Raw genomic sequence first — 17,621 nt, 5'->3', positions numbered from 1 at the left:
CAGTCGAAAGGCGCAATTTTTTTGTTTACGATGGCAGCGAAATTCAAAACAGAATTTCAGCAGTCATTCAAAACAGAAAACCATGATGGGTAAGAAATGGGCTGTTTTGACTCATTTAAAATAAAAATACAAAAATTAAAAACTAAATAACTGCATTGCTCATTTTGAGTCGAATGAGCGCTTTTGATGATTGAAAAATAATACTTTTGTTGGATATTTCTGTTCGTGCTTCAGTTTACTGTTTTTAAAGTACATTTTCACAGGAATAAACTGAATACGACGCTGAACTCGCGTCAATCGAAATGATTACGGCAATATTTCTCCGCGCATCTCGGGAAATTCATCTTTGCTGTATACTTGGCAAACAAATCAATTGGGATTGATGAGAATTTTTCGTTTTAACGTAAAAAAAAGAAATGTTTACAGTTGGACTACTACACTGTCCTCTCTTGACCCAACCAATACAGTAGAGATAACTTTTTATTGCCTGTATGCGTCTGCACCACAATTCCGAGAGGGAGCGGGGGTGGGGTGGGGGGGGGGTGGTCGCGAGTCAGCGAACAGCGTCGTAGTGGTTTTTGTAGCAATTGTCAAAAGGTTTTGAGAAGGTTTCCATCCATCCATTTTCAAGGGTCACGGGGAGTGCTGGAGCCTTCAAAAATGCTTGTAATATCACAGCGTTATAATTGATGGAATATGACAATTTGAAATATTGGTCCAGATTTTCACAAGAACCAAGGAAGTTGAAAAACTACAGATTTGCCGGTGCGGGCTGCATAAAAACATGTGGCGGGCCGGATATTGGGCCCCGGGCCTCGAGTTTGACACCTGTACTCCAGGAGAACGTTCTTCGGACAAAAATGGGAGGTTTTGGGGGAAGTAACATCAACTCTATGTTGACAGAGGCAATATTGGAGCCTATAGTCAAACATGGAGATTTTCTTCACCACTTATCCTCACAAGGGTCAAGGGGAGTGCTGGAGCCTATCCCAACTGTCAACGGCCAGGAGGCGGGGTACACCCTGAACTGGTTCCCACCCAATCGCAGGGCACACATGGACAAATAGTCACACTCACAATCACACCTTGGGGCAATTTAGAGCGTCCAATTAATGTTAGCTAGCCAGCGTCATACTGTTGCCAAATAGGCAATACCTTGGCATTTTACCTCAACCAACACGGCCAGGACGAAGCCTGTGTGGATTCCGATTCTCAGCGAGGGAGGCAAGGACGACATCAGCAAGTGGTTCCATAAGGTGGACCCACATTTTAGAAGTAAGACTGTTAGTGCAAGTATTAGCCGAAATAAACACAAGTGCCAAGAATACAGTTCAGTATGCAGTCACTCACATTTGAAAAATGTACAGGTGTGGTCCACCCGTCATGCCCGCAGATATAAAGTTGCGGGTGTGTCTTGTTTCCAATTATGAGTGTACCCCTTTAAGAGCCGAGGGGGGCGGTGTCAGGTAAACTAGGAAGTAGAAGGCGGCTGAGTAGCAGAGATTCTGTGCTTCTGTCCATCCATCCATTTTTTTGCCGCTTATTCACACAAAGGTCGCGGGGTGTGCTGGAGCCGATCCCAGCTGTCAACGGGCAGGAAGCGCGGTACACCCCGAACTGGTCCCCAGCCAATCGCAGGGCACATCGAGACAAACAGCCCCACTCACAATCACACCTCGGGGCAATTTAGAGTGTCCAATTAATGTCGCATGTTTTTGGGATGTGGGAGGTAAGTGGAGTGCTCACCCGGAGAAAACCCACGCAGGCACGGGGAGAACCTGCAAACTACACACAGGCGGGGCAGGGATTGAACCCGGGACCTCAGAACTGTGGCCAACACTTTCCAGCTGCGCAACCGTGCCGCCTTGATTTAATTGTGCATATTTGGACACTTTTCCAAACCAGTTTTAACGGGATGGGAGAATTTTTCTATTCACCGGTTTCATTTGGTCCTACTAAGCAGAATAACGAAGGTCAGAGGAGTTGTCATCGTGTTATTTTTCTGCAATCTTCACCAAGCTACTCCAACGAAATCGGCATAAATGCTAACAACCAATTATATGATTATTACCCCCCCCCCTTCAGAGTACACGTCGGTGGGAAAAAAAAGGATCCAAACATATATTGTGAGTTAACTAATGCTGTTATTAATGCATGTTAAACAATCTATAATAATGTCATCACCAATTGAATTTACAAAAAAAAAAAAAAAAAAGTGACCATCTAAATTTTTTTTTTTTTTTTAAATAAATGTTAGTGAGCTACACGGACACGTTTGGAAGGCCTGAGATTTCAAGTATGTAGCAGGAAAATGAAGAGAGAACAGAATTATAATGAAGATGACAAACTTCAAAATATATACGCAAATGTGAACAGTGTTGCATATGCCGTTAATTATATGTACATATGCGCTAAACTGTATTGTGAATTATTGGCGGAAGTGGACATAATGGAGAAATGCCGTTTGAAATACGTATCTGGTACATATGAAGTGCACTTTTTTTTTTTTCCTTCTTCTTCTGTCCTCTCTCGACTCAAATGAATTGACGCGAGCGGCCGCGACGTACGAGCGGCGGCGATGTCGGCGTACGCGGCTCCCTCGCCGGCTCTCGTCGTTTGGAATCCTTCGCGGGAGTTCCGATTTGAGCGGTTAAAAAAAGGCACTGAGCTGAGAATCGCTTCCAAACGGTCGCCTCCGAACACGTGACCCGCGATGAAATGGCTGCATCGTTGCGGACTGCACTTTGCTGTGAGTTACAAGCAGAAAAAGGCTCGAGTTCTAGCATGGGTTTTTTTTTTTTTTTTTTTGGCATTATTTTTTTTTCTATTCTTAGCTGTTTTAAGAACTATCTCCTCTCTTCAACCCCGTCCAAATATTTCTTGGATAGTCGGGGGGGGGGGGGGGGGAATCGCCGTAGTAATTGCACGTCAATGTTCGCAAGAAAAAAAAAAAATTCGGTTAGCTGGAAAGGATGGAAGGAGGTGTGTGTTGTTGTCCACCGGTGGACCTTGGGCGGTTCCACAGTAGGCCGCAGAGGAGGATCCTCCACGGTTTTGTCGTGAAAATCCTTAGAATCGATCCACCGCCGCATCTGCAAAAGTTCTCCTCGTGACACAAAAGACTGCAGAACGGAGCTCGATTCCGCGTGCCTGGTTTTCTCCTCGATTTAATCCCACGTTCATCCTCTGGGATGAAAATTTCCGAATGTTCTTCAATCCCGCATCAGCGAGCCCAGGCTGTCATTTGCATATCCGCGATGTGCGTTTCTGGCTGCCCCGCCGGCTCCGCACACGTTCAGTTCTCGCCGTCGTCTCGTTGTCGTGTTTGCGTGACGCCTACAAACTTGTTTCTCTTAGAAACATGGTCCCGATGCTGTAGGACACTTTCCTCATGGAGGCCGGGGGGGCGGAACGGGAGCTGGTCAACGACGCGTGGCTGTGTGACGTTCCCGCCTCGAGGAAGTAACAGGTTCCCGGAATCTCTTTGGGGAAGTTCTCGGGGAGCTCCAGTTGGGAACGGGGGACGAAGGAAAACGATCGGTCGTCTTTTAGCAACCTGAAGGAGGAGGGGAGTGAGACATCAGGAGTTTGGATGGAATATATGTCTTTAGAAATATAGTGTATCACTCACATTTGAAATATGTGCGGGTGTGGTCAGTTATGCCCGCAGATATAAAGTTACGTGTGTTCTGTAATTATGAGTGTACCCCTTTAAGAGTGGAGGGGGGCGGTGACGGGTAAACTAGGAAGTAGAAGTAGGCTGAGCAGCAGCTCGTTATTAGAGACCATGTGGTTCCGTGTTAAAAAAAAAAAAAAAGACGTAAGGCTGTGGTTGACTGCGCTCGATCGGTTTTCATGTGCGCTGAGAGCGTGTGATAAGTGCGCAATTGCGCAGTGGCGCAGCTGAGACGGACCATTGGTCAAGACTACATAAAATAAGCGACGTCATACTACTCTGAACACATTTTACACATGATTTTTCATGCGCGACTGTGCAGATTTGCGAGTGCGATGGCGCGCCCGTCAAATCACAGTGACTCGTGTAGTAATATTTATGTTTTAATGTTTGAGCAATGAGTGATAAGACCACAAAAAAATTGATAGTGATACACCCGTCCTGGCTCTTTATAACTGTACAATCAATCTATTTGCAGATTTTGTAGCTTCCCTTATAGGCAAAAACAAGTGCGAGAAAATGCATGCCACTTACTGGTAGGTCGTAGGACTGACATTGATACACCTGGGATGGCTCCCCGATTCAAACTTGCTAGCCAGCGTCACATTGTTGCCAAATAGGCAATACCGTGGCATTTTAACTCCAACCACCCCGGCCAGGACGGAGCCCGTGTGGATGCCGATTCTCAGCTAGGGAGGAAAGAAGAACATCACCAAGTGGTTTCGTAAGGTGGACCCACATTTTAGAAGTAACATTGGCATAAACACAAGTGTCCAGAATACAGTTCAGTATGCAGTCACTCACGTTTGAAAAATGGACGGGTGTGGCCCACCAGTCGTGCCCCCAGATATAAAGTCGCGGGTGTGTGTTGTTTGTAATTATGAGTGTACCCCTTTAAGAGCGGAGGGGGGCGGTGTCGGGTAAACTAGGAAGTAGAAGTAGCAGCTGAGACTCTGTGCTTCCGTCCATCCATCCATTTTTTGCCGCTTATCCACACAAGGCTGTCGGGAGTGCTGGAGCCTATCCCAGCGGTCAACGGGCAGGAGGCGTGGTACACCCTGAACTGGTTGCCAGCCAATCGCAGGGCACAACGAGACAAACAGCCGCACTCGCAATCACACCTAGGGGCAATTTAGTGTCCAATTAATGTTGTATGTTTTGGGGATGTGGGAGGAAACTGGAGTGCCCGACACGGGGAGAACATGCACATTCCACACAGGCGGGTCCAGGATCAAAACCGGGACCTCAAAACTATGAGGTCAATGCTTTCCACCTGACCCACCGTGCCGCCCTCAGGCTGTGGTTCACTGCGCCGGATCGGTTTTCATGTGCGCTGAGAGTGTGCGACAAGTGCGCGATTGCGCAGTGGCGCAGCTCTGAGGGAACATTGGTCAAGGCTACACAAAATAAGCGACGTCTTTCAACATCTATGTATTTTTACTCGTAACAAATTTTACGCGCGTGATTTTTCATGCTCGACTGTGCAGATTAGCGAGTGCGACGGCGCGCGGGTGCATACGCGCCTGTCAAATCGCAGTGACTGAGTATGTTGGCACTCTTTCAACACTTTGGGTTCCTTGCAAATGAAATTTTACTGTCACACACAAGTCTAAAATGAAATCAGCTCATACTGTAATGTTGAATAGTAAGACAACACCCGCGGGGCCTACTTTCCGACAACGCGACGAGATCATCGGCAGCTAGCCGGTCGACGGGTCAAACGCTCGACTCGGGTTCCAACGACAAACAAATGTAATGCTGGCTGAGATGAGGTCGAGTGAGGTCAACTTGTGTGAGATGCAGATGCCGTGCATTCAGGTGACGCAATTCCAAAAATCCGCGTGGCGTTTAAAACACATTTGCCCGGAAAATTCCAAAACTCTTTTAAGAACTTCAACTTTGGATTATGGTGAAAAAGGCTAACGACTTCCATTTCATTCACTGGCCACTCGATACAAATGAGATTGTCTTCCTCTTGAGGACTCACTCGCATTTGGTGCACAGACGACGGGGGGTGGAAGGCCGCGGAACCCGGTAGATTCCTGCTGATCTACTAGAGCATCTCATCACCGTGGAAACCCACGCGACCGTCTGCGTGCCAGCACAGTGCAAGGTATCCATGGCAACAGCAGGGGGGATGGGGGTAGTGAGGCAGAAAAGACGGCGAGAGATAGACCGGGAGACAATTTAGACCTCGTCACACCATTAGATGGCAAAAGATTAAAAAGGATACGAGCCGAAAGGGATACGAGGGTAATTGTGTCGGGAAAAAAAATACCAATAAAGTGTTAAAAATAGTCTGCTATGATGTTTGTATCTTCATCTGGATTACAATAGGATGAGTCTGCACCACAAAAGAGGAAAAATATCAATATAAATATGGAATAATCCACTTCTGTTTCCAACCGTTGAGTGCAAGAAAAGCCCCGATGGTTTCAAAATATGGAAAATATGTCCCTGGGGATCACAGTTACTTGTGCACGCTCGCTATTAATCTGATCTCGAAGCAGTAATAATGTAATAATTTTGGGTTTTTATGGATGTAGTTCTCTGCGAATCTCTATCACACCCTCTCCATTGCTCGGTCATTTGAGCTTCTTTTTTATTTTTTCGCCCTCCCCGTAAGCTCTCGTGTGAGTTTGCATAACAGTGCAAGCGTTTGGCCGGAGTTGAGAGCGCTCGCTAAACGAGCATTTATCCAGCGTTATGACCGTGACATCCTTTTTGGACCAACGCAAGAGGAACTGGAGAACGACAAGCACAAAAGGAAGGGTGGAGGGGGGCCAAAGAAAAGCTGGCAGACCCCCCCAAAAAAAATAAATAATCTGTGACAAAAAGCAAGACACGACTGAGGCGCGAGTTAGCTTGTTAAAATGGAAGGAAGCGGCGAGAGGAAGAGCAACGGCGGAGGGGGGAAAGCGGACGAGCGAACGTGCAGGCCAACGGCGCTTGGCAAGGCCTTTCCATTTCCACACAAACGGAAAGCACAGAGGACCTCTGTGCAGTCTGTTAATCAGCAATTATGATGCTACTTCTCTCTCTCACACACAATATTTCAGTCTCATCTTTGTGATATCCTTAATATTTGCTCAAATAAATAAATGCAGCATTACACAAGAGGATACGGCTGCTTAACAGTACAATTCAGACAGTACAGTTTAATGGTCCACTGTCATGAAATGCATCATTTTTAGTATGTTATTCATGAAAAAACGGCAGTCAGTATGGACCCATGCGTTTTTTCACCACAAAACATGATTTATGATTTCGTATATGGATTTTTGTAACTCCCGCCATGAAAATCCTCTCGAGGGATTTTTTTCGAGAAGAACCAGGATGTGACGTACGGGGCTGTTTATACTAGTTTTACCTGCGGGAAGGTAGCTCGTTGTTTCTTCGTGTTAGCCAAAATGTCGTTGTATTGCTGGATATTGCTCTTGGGAGGATGGATTCGCGCTTCATACTTTTCCAAAAGATCCGGTTCGTCGTGAAAAATGGATTGCACAGGTGCAAAGGACGAGAGCTTCTTGGGTTCCAAATGACAGGTAGGTTTGTATACAGCTAGTAAAAACAATGATAGTTGGGTGGGGGCGTGATCCGTAAATCAGGGGTGATAAACGTGTCGATGTGCACATCGGAAGGCTTCCGTGCAGAAGGACGGCCTCCGCAGGCCATGTGGATCACCAATGGCCTTGTCGACAATGCCGAGCCAGTCGCCGGTCTTGTCAACACGGCTTCTGCGGGGTGGCTCATTTCCGTGCGGAAGTGGATCGGACGGGGAGGCGGTTTGGCTGCGGGGTCGTGGTCGCTTGTGGGTGGCATTGTTTTTATCCCCACCGCGCGGAGGTGGTTTGGCCGTGATCCGCATATCATCTAAATATGGCTCGAAACGATAGAATAATATTGGCCCGGTCACTTCACTCAGTGGTGAGATGTTTGTCTCCCATAGTAGGAGTCAATGGCGGTGCCCATGAAAATTCGTAATTGCCAATAAAAGCGCCATTAAATGATATCGGATTAACCTCCAATTTTCAAGGTACAGTACATATAACGTGACCTATCGGATTAAGGTTTTTAATTGTTTAGCGGACTATTCCTTTAACCATTGTGCGTCTGTCACAAAGAAAGCACACTATCACGAAACCCGAGCGCAAGCGATGGTTTTTTTCTGCGTACGTTGGCTATTTTTGGCTGAACTCTGCGTGGAGTTTGGTTCAAAGCATTTGATAAAAATGTAAAGAGTACATGCGTTTTGTGACAGGGTATGGGCAGCCCGACCTCAGGAGGTCACCAAACCCGCATTCGTCGACATCTGGCCATCCGATCGCAAAACGAAAACAGGATTAAAATCAGCAACCCACTTTCATCGCATTCAATCCACGCACATCAACATACACACAAAGAGGACGCGTTGTACATTAACCTGCTGTTAATCTGATCGTTTTTGTACCAGGCACGTACTGTAGAAAAACACTTAACAGCAAGCAATGTGCATCAATCACTTTTCTTGCTATTTTCAAAAATCCTCCTCAAGTAAACGACAGTAAATGTGATCGTGAACAATTTCATTGCAGGCGGACGGGCCTCATATTGTTGGAATTGTAAGAGAGACAATGTTACTTCGGGTGTACTCATGAAATTACCACAATTTGAGGTTATGTGTTAACCCTAATTCAAAATCTTTATTGCCAAATTATCTGAATTTTGGCAGCAGAGTGAGTTAAAAATAAATTGTGGTTCTCTGTGTCTCTCTAACTCAATACACATACTTAGACGATAATTACAACCAAACGTTATTTTAAAATGTTCGTGTTAATGGTTGGTAAATTGTGTACCGTAATTTCTGGCCTATAAAACCGCAACTTTTTTCACACGCTTTCAACCCTGCGGTTTATGCGGTGATGCAGCTGATTTGTGCATTTTTTTTCCAACGGTCGCAAGGGGGCACTCGAGCGTAAAAAGTTAAGAGTGAGACCGGTGGAATATATGTACCGAGGAACTGACTTTTACCGGTATTTATTTTTTTTTTTACTGACCCTGTTAGCGCTGCGCTAGCATTAGCACTGTGCCAGTTTGTTGCTGCTGTGTTACTGCTGCGTCTCAGTGATTTTTACCAGTACTTTTTATTTAACCGGCCCTGTTAGCGCCACGCTAGCGTTAGGGCCACGCTAGCATTAGCGCCGCACAAGCATGTTTCTGCTGTGTTACTGCCACGTCTTTTTCTAACGTCCGCAAGGGGGCACTCGAGCGGAAAATGTAAGAGCGAGACAGGTGGAATATATGTGCCGAGGAAGTGACTTTTACCAGTATGTAGTTTTCTTTTTTTTTTTTAACCGGCTCTGTTAGTGCTGTGCTATCGGGTTGCTACTGTGTAGCTGCCACGGGTGTTTTTTTTTTTTAATGAGCCCTCTTCGTGCTACCGTGTTGTTGCTATGTTAAGCTAAAGTATTAAAACTTTGTAAACTCTTTCAGTGTACCGTCTTTCAATGTGGGTTTCAATGTGGGCACTTGCGGCTTTTGAGGTTTATAACGGTGCGCTCTGTAGGCCGGAAATTACGGTACTTATTTCAGTGTTAAAGTCATAAATGTTGTGTAGCCGTGGCGACGAGGTGTCCTCATTTGTACTTTAACTGTACCCGTAGTCACCTTAATAGGTTTTCCATCTGGTGTGAGTACTTCTTCAGAAAGTTCCATCATCTTTAAAGCCATCTGGGCGATGGGCTTTGCGTGACTGTCGACCTTCTTGTGGAGACCTCCTGCCACACAGTAGGCGTCACCTATGGTTTCTATCTGTAGAGGGTGTGGGGGGGTGGGGAGAAATGAAGATTAAAACCTTTCAATTATAACAAATCTTTTCGAGGCAAAAAAAGACTTTAGAGAGTTTAATTTAGTACGGGGCTGACAGCAAAACCCTCTTAGTTCTTGCAGGTTTGTAAAATTATATACTGTTCATGATGACAGACAAACTTTGAAGACAACAACTACTGTATTTTCCGCACTGTAAGGGGCACCTAAGAGCCTTTAATTTTTTCAAAAGCTGACAGTGCGCCTTATAATCAGGTGCGCCTTATACATGGATCATTATTGAGCCTTCAGCGCAGCCTATCTAATGGATGCATAACGTAACGCCAGGGTCGACTGTGGTGTCTATTCTATGTGCCTTATAACGTGGTGCGCCTTATATATGAAAAAGTTTTAAAAGAGACCAGTCGTTGAAGGTGCACCTTATAATGCGGTGCGCCTTATAGTGCGGAAAATACGGTCCTACTGATTACATCCGTTTTGTGTCCAGCGAGGCTTCAAATTACAATTATTGCATTGATTGTAAAAAATAAAAAATCTTTTAAAAGTTATGTTAACAATAAACTATATAGACAAATGCATCATTTTTCATTTTATTGCACTGATTAGAATCCCAAAGGGGGAAATTAAATTTATTCTATGCTGTATATAATTTGTGTTGCACACCACACACACAAGGACACATGACATAGTGAAAGGGTCACACAAGCAGTAAGTACTACACTCCTCCATCCAGGTGGTATTTTGCTCAAGGGGACCTCGGCAATAGCAAGGAAGCAGACTCGAATCTCTCCAACAATTTCCATTTTTACATTTCGTTTACAAATTAAAAAAAAAAAAAAGAACTTCCAAGCCCTTACAAATCAGTGACTGCTGCTCCATCATTCATTCTATCTTTAAGCCAAACCTACGTATCTTAAACAGGATGAAGAGGACCACAACGCGAGAAAAAAAGAAAAAGGGAGGATAACGGCTTTCATTTAAGCGTTCCAGCGGATAAGGCATTTAGACCGTAACCATGGCAATGTCAATACATATGGCTGCCACAATTTCTTCATTGTGTCCATCTGTTGGTGTTCTATCAAATACACGTATTTATCTTCACTGCACATATACATGTATTACTTGCTTAAAAGGAGAAGTACCATAACAAAAAAAGGAGAAATAATGGAATATGGTGAACAATTAAATTGTTTCAAGGCTTAAATAAATAAATAAATGAGAAAAAAAAATAATTAGGCAAGTAACGGTTCTGTTTTTTATTTTTTGAAGATGTCAGACTAACTTAACAACCCAAGGTAGCTCTTTTCACACTGTCAGTAAAAGCAGGCTTTTTGCCATCTTTTTTTTCCTGTCACAGTTTTATATAAACAACCCCAACGTAGAATGGGGGTATTCATTTTCCAGCTTCGATTATTCCACATCGCCAGGACATTGCAATGATGAGAGGAGGGGGCTGAGGTTTAACTCTCTAACATTCACTCCTCCACCCCTGTCGTGCTCGAAGCAATCATAAGCGCTATAAACCGGTGCTGAAGCTGTCCCGCGTAATTATCTGATTGCGGGTTGCCACGTCAATGACATGTTTGTCTGCAATGCGCCAATTATGCACGATCTCTTGTGTGAAAGAGGAGAGTGTTTTTATGGCTCACCCAAACAAACCTTTTTTTTTTTTTGGGGGGGGGGGGGGTCTACTAACCTTATAAACATCCAGAATGCCACACTGGTAGTCAAAGCGAGTGTACAGCTCATTCAGCATGGAGATGACCTGCATGGGCGTGCACTGCGCGCACACGGCGGTGAAGCCCACGATGTCGGAGAACAGCATGGTGACGTCGTCGAACTTGCGAGCGGGCACCGGTTGACCCTGCCACAGCTTCTGGGCCACGTCCCCCGGAAATATGGAATAAAGGAGGTCCACGGTTCTCCTCTTTTCCTCTTCCAGGGCCTGGTGAGTGCGCTCTAATGTGGCCTGCAAGAGGCGGAAGAGGAGGTTAGGGAAAAAAAAAAAAAAAAAAAGACGAACACACGGGTGTCAAACTCAAGGCCCGGGGGCCAGACTCAGGCCGCTACATGATATTATGTGGCACGCGTGGCCAAATCTGGCGTGTCAATTTGCATGAGTTTTGTAAAAATCTGCAGCAAAATTGTCATATATCATAAATGATAAAGTTGAGGCGGGCGGTACGGTGGTTCAGCTGGTAAAGCGTTGGCGTCACAGTTCTGAGGTCCTGGGTTCAATCCCGGGCCCGCCTGTGCCAACATTTGAGGCAGTATGTATGGGGAAAATGCGCACAACCACTTGCTTTCTCAAATGGACTCAATAGTATGGGGAAGGGGGCGGCGCGGTGTCTCAGCTGGCAAAGCGTTGGCCTCACAGTTCTGAGGTCCCGGGTTTGATCCTGGCTCTGTGGAGTTTGCATGTTCTCCCCGTACCTGCGTGGGTTTCCTCCGGGAACTCCAGTTTCCTCCCACATCTCAAAAAAGCATGCAACATTAATTGGACACTCTAAATTGCCCCTTGGTGTGATTGTGAGTGCGGCTGTTTGTCTCGATGCGTCTCCTGCCTGTTGAGAGCTGGTATAGGTTCCAGCATTCCCTGCGACCCTTGTGAGGATGAGCGGCAAAGAAAATGGATGGATGGATGGATGGCTAAAGTTGAGATATTACAAGCATTTTTATATAGTTGAAAAACACATTACCCTAGATTTGTGATTCCAAAACTAGTTCATAAATTGATGAAGTAAATATGACGAGATGACGACTGAATATTTTTGTTTCGCGGTCCTAACGGCGCTCTGACGGGAAAGTGGCACAACAATGTGGCCCGTGAGAAAAATCAGTTTGACACCCCTGGACTAACAGGTTTTGTTCGGGGTGTCGTGCTCCGGTGAAGGCGCTGATGACGGTAATGCTGGGATGTGGGAGTACTGCGCCGGACTAAAACAAAAACAAAAAAACCACATGTGCGTGTATCTGCTTGTTTGATCTGATCTATTTTTGTGTGTCTCTGCTTACGATTATTTGCGTGTGGGCGTGCTCCTCCGAGTCTGTCTGATGTAGTGCGCTACCACTGCTCATCCAGGCAACTTGAGTGAAATCCATCTATTTATGAGAGTGGCCTGGGGGAGTCGTAGCAGCGAGAGATGATGAACAGAGCAGATGCACGGATTGGGTCAGGACCCAGTGACTTGCTCATGGATGCTTTGAAAGCAAATTATAAGAGCGAGTCCCGAGAGCTGCGCTCATCCAGTCAAGTCTGGCAACGTTGAGATTTGACTCATCAGCAGGAGCCGTGCAACAGATTTGGAGTTGCTCGGGGGAAGAGGTGGACGCTGGGAACGCCGCAACAGAGCAAGGATTCTATATTCATAAGGAGCAACGTAGCGTTGTGACTCGAGACTGATCTTGGTCCTGTCTGGACTCCACTCGCAAAAGTATTTTTCTTGTTCGCTGTCTCGGTCTGACAGGACTCTGGATTTTCTGCACCGAGATGCTGTCCTTCATGTAATGAGGATAAGCACAATTTACAGTTACAGTCGTGACAAATCTTACCAGCCCCGTTATGCAGTCACTCACATTTGAAAAGTGTACGGGTGTGGTCAGTCATGCCCGCAGATATGAAGCTGCGGGTCTCAAGACCTTAAAATAACTTACTTAGTTGTTATACCCGAGTATGTAGTTGTTACCTAATACCATAATCATAATTTATTGACACTGCACAGACTGGGACAGACAATTTTAAAGACATTAATAAATGTAGTTTGCTTTGAGATATGTGGACAGACTAACGTTAGAACTTAGATTAAGTCAAAGTAAATCATAGATACTGAAACATTACCTGTGTTATATCCCAGAAATGTTTTCAGTGTAACTGAATTTCCTCCGACATGGCTCATGACATTGATGACTTTCGACGTAAATGCGCGCGCGGTACGTGAAGAAGCTCGGAAAATGTGCTTTTCGGTATCACTTCAAAACACGCTCAGTACGGTTAACTTGCATTTCCTGTTTCCGGGTGAATACTGATTTGTTCAGGAGCAGGCTTGTTTTGTTTCCAACGTTTATGAAATAAAAACGTAAATTAATGTCAAAACTACACAAAATAAACGCCGCCTTTCAATATCTGAGTATTTCTACTGTCATTTCCGGCCTACAAGCTGTGACCTTTTTCCACACGCTTTCAACCCTGCGGTTTATGCGCGGATGCGGCTAATTTGTGCATTTTTCTAACGGCCGCAAGGGGGCACTCGAGCGGAAAAGTTAAGAATGAGACCGGTGTTAAATATGTGCAGAAGAAGTGACTTTTACCGGCCCTGTTACCGCTGCTGTGTTACTGGCGTGTCTCGGTGATATTTACGCTAAGTTTTACTTTAACTAGCCCTGTTAGCGTTAGCATTAAACTCTTTCTGTGTACCGTGTTATTAAATATCTCATGTTTCAATATGGGCACTTGCGGCTTTTACACAGCTGCGGCGGATCTATGTACCAAATGGTATTTCCTTTACAAATGTACTCTGTGAGGCTTGTAACTAGGCGTGCTGTGAAGGCCGGAAATTACGGTACTTGTAAATTTATGTGCGTGATTTTTCGGGCTCGCCTGTGCAGATTAGCAAGCGCGATGGCGCTCGGGCCCCCTTCAAATTACAGTGACTGGCGTAATGCCCCTCCACCCCAGTTTCTTACGTTGCTTAAATGCAACAAGGGTCTTTAAATCTTCATTTTTAAATACATAAATGGGGTTGTTCTTGTTTTTTGCAAAAATTGTGAAGATTTGATATTTTGCATGTCCGTGAGTGTGCTTTGAAAGAGTTGCAGACACCATGTTTTTCATGCCTTTAACGGTTCAAGCTTGTCTGGGTTTTTATGGTCTTTATCTTGTCTCGATCTCGACTTCCAAAAATATTGGTCACGGTGAGTGTGGTCCTGAGCACAACACTACAGTAGAATAACGGAACGCACTCTGCCAACTGGGCTCTATTTAGTCTCTTATGGTGAAACTGTAACTCACGTCCATCATGCGTCATGAAGGACGCATGATTTATCATTTGAACATTTCTTTATTTACAGCGGCTAACATCTTTGTATAATTGTCTGGTGGTTGATAAAATAATAGTGTGACAGATGACGTCTTAACACTCGATAATCAAATAAGCAGCTGCCATTCTACCTTGAGCTTGTCCATCCTCTTCTTGAGGCCGTCCTGAGCTTTGGCCTGCTCCCCGACCAAGATGACGTCCCGCGTGGCATCGTGGATGGGGATGTCTGACAGGTGGAGGCCTCGGCCCATAAGTTCCTCCAACTTGTCAACACGGGGTGAGCCCAGGAACATCAGAGAGCAAGACTCTGGCACGTGGATCATCTGACCTTTCAACTCCATGACCTGGCCGTGAAATGACAAAGAAGACATAGATGAAGTTACGCGGAAGTTTTTCCTCCCGCTGTTCTAAATTGGTCATCCCGTCATTTCCTAATTTCATTTGGGGGGGGACAAAAAAAAAAACGTCCTGCTTGCATTTTTGCACACATTCCGAAACCAAATGTTGTGCAACAAAAGATAATTATAGCAACATAGGATCTCTGTGGTTTCGACAAGAGGAAAGCCTTTAAGTAAGGATTAATGTATAATGCATGTCGGCTTGTATGGAGGGGAAAAAGCTTTTAAAAAGCGGGTGAACTGGTGCCCTATTTAAATAAACATACGTCCATCTCGATGTCCTCAGACTACGAATACAGGGCGAGCGCTTGTGCGCATGTACGCGTCTCTCATACGAAACAAACACCTCACTTGGTTGCAAAACGGCTTTCTGGTATGTCGTCGTAAAGCTCGGTCTGCAAACGCTTTTTGACAAAGCGTAACGCATCTTCCCGGCGTTGAGATTAAACTGGCATCACGGCAGATCACCTCAGGAGATGAACACAGACAATCATACCCGATTAGAATATGAATACCAGCAAAGGCATGTTGGAAAAGAGCTCATTGACCCCATAACCTTTCGCTCCACGTGAGTTCTTTTGGCCAGCCTCCATCCTTGTTTATTCCCTCTATTTAATTTATCTCTTTATCTTCACCTGCCTTTCACACGCTCTCTCTCGAAGCATCCCCTCTCCGGAGTGTCAGATAGATTATTCCGCCGGTGAGCACACTGCAGCTGTTTTATTTATAGCGCAAGGCTCTCCTCTGTCTGCATAATACATACACTCGGCGTTACATACGCAAAAGTCATATTTCGCTTTACACAAACACACAATCACCAGGGAGGTGTCTCTTTCCCAAGAAACGTCCACGTCAAAAACATATGCGACCGTCAAGTCACACGGAGCCCGGACCACACGGGGTTCGGGTTCCAAGCGGAAACCCAGGAAGACGCGGAACGAGCCGTGTCAACTACTACTTGATATTCATACATGCAGGTGAATGCACGTTACTACACAAGAGTGGCATGACGGGGCTTCTCGACAAAGAATACATATTTGCAGACAGCTACACGGGCTGCCACGACATGGCATCACAGTGTTTAACCGATTACAATTACAATACAAATTTCTAGTTTAGCAAGACAGCAATCCGGAAGACCACGCAGATGTACAATCAGGGAAGGGAGACACCGGATGCAAAGTGTGTCGGAAAAAAAAAATCCAGAATTGGGATCACAAAAGATATATTTCAAACCCAAATCGCTCACTACAACAACCGGAATTTCCGGCCTACAAGCTGCGACTTTTTTCACATGCTATAAACGCTGCAGTTCATGCGGTGATGCGGCTAATTTGTGCATTTTTTTTTTCCTAACGGCTGCGAGGGGACACTCGAGCGGAAAAGGTCAGAATGAGACCAGTGGAATATATATGCCGAGGAAGTGACTTTTACCAGCACTGTTAGCGCTGGTAAAAGTCACTTCCTGCCATGTCTCAGTGATATTTACTGGTAAGTTATATTTTAACGGGCCCTGTTAGCATTAGTGCGGCGCTAGCGTTAGTACTACCGTTAGCGCTGTGCTAGCATTGAACTCTTTCTGTGTACCGTCTTTCTTTGTAAATATCTCGTGTTTCAATGCGGGCACTTGCGGCTTTTACACAGCTGCGGCGTATGTATGTACCAAATGGTATTTCCTTCACAAATCTCTGACAAAGTACTCGGTGAGGCTTGTAACCAGGTGCGCTCTGTAGGCTGGGAATTACGGTACAGCCTTTCAACGAGGGCTTGACGAGCAACTAGCACGTCAACAAAAAACATGATGCGGTAATTCTTTTGTTCGCTGCACGAGAAGAGACGAGAGTTGTGGCTGGGCAACGCGGATGCTCACAAAGCCCTGATCATCCGACAGTTGCTAAATAACTGGGTGAGCCATACTTTTCTTCAATTAAACCACAACAAAGCCGAGGTAATTGTTTCACACAATTATGTCACTGGGCAGGCATATTTAACTGTGCCAAAAAAATCAGGAAAAGAGGAATTGTGGGGAAAAAAGTTTGTTAAATCTCCACCACTTACCGTGACATACCTTCCAGTCTTTTACATCTTCAGCAATTATTTTCAAATATGTACAATTTACAGAGTCTTTAATATCGTTGAATTAACGTTCATGGAATTGATTGTCTGTGTAACCATTTTAATTTTCCCCAGAATGATGGACCTTCAGCTGGAACTCACCAAACTAAAACTCATAATACCATCACTACTCTAATGTCTTAACTATAGATATCGTAATGTAAAATTGTTTTATGAATAAATATGATCTGTGGGTACTTGACTTTTTGTTAATTGCAGTTTAGGGAGACGTACCTGTGTGAAATTTTGCCAGCGTTCACTGTACTGAGGTGAAAGTACTGTATTTTCCGCACTATAAGGCGCACTACATTATAAGGCGCACCTTCGATGACTGGCCTATTTTAAAGCTTTTTTCATATATAAGCTGCATCACATTGAAAGGCGCATAGAATAGACGCTACAGTCATGGTTGGGGTTACGTTATGCATCCATTAGATGGGCTGCGCTAAAGGCTCAATATTGATCCATATATAAGGCGCACCTGATAATAAGGCGCACTGCCATCTTTTGAGAAAATTAAAGGCCCTTAGGTGCGCCTTATAGTCCGGAAAATACGGTACTTACTCTATCTCACCAAGAAAATTTGCTTTA

At 45.0% G+C, this 17,621-nt stretch overlaps 1 protein-coding gene across 2 annotated transcripts in view; it reads right to left on the bottom strand.

The window, feature by feature from the left end:
• Positions 1–568: 568 nt before the first annotated feature.
• The window catches only part of gucy1a2 (guanylate cyclase 1, soluble, alpha 2), a 35,841-nt gene continuing 18,788 nt past the window's right edge, over positions 569–17,621 (bottom strand). For both annotated transcript variants that reach the window (XM_061827940.1, XM_061827941.1), the window contains exons 5-9: positions 14,649–14,861; positions 11,178–11,450; positions 9,323–9,466; positions 4,211–4,365; positions 569–3,556 (exon numbers count right to left, since the gene is read on the bottom strand). In XM_061827940.1, coding sequence (XP_061683924.1) covers positions 3,337–3,556; positions 4,211–4,365; positions 9,323–9,466; positions 11,178–11,450; positions 14,649–14,861 — 1,005 coding nt within the window. In that variant the 3' untranslated portion in view covers positions 569–3,336. The remainder of the gene's footprint in view (positions 3,557–4,210; positions 4,366–9,322; positions 9,467–11,177; positions 11,451–14,648; positions 14,862–17,621) is intronic.

Source organism: Syngnathoides biaculeatus, chromosome 8 (genome assembly GCF_019802595.1).
Source record: "Syngnathoides biaculeatus isolate LvHL_M chromosome 8, ASM1980259v1, whole genome shotgun sequence".
Lineage (NCBI taxonomy): Eukaryota > Metazoa > Chordata > Actinopteri > Syngnathiformes > Syngnathidae > Syngnathoides > Syngnathoides biaculeatus.
This window is presented reverse-complemented; position numbering and strand designations above follow the sequence as displayed.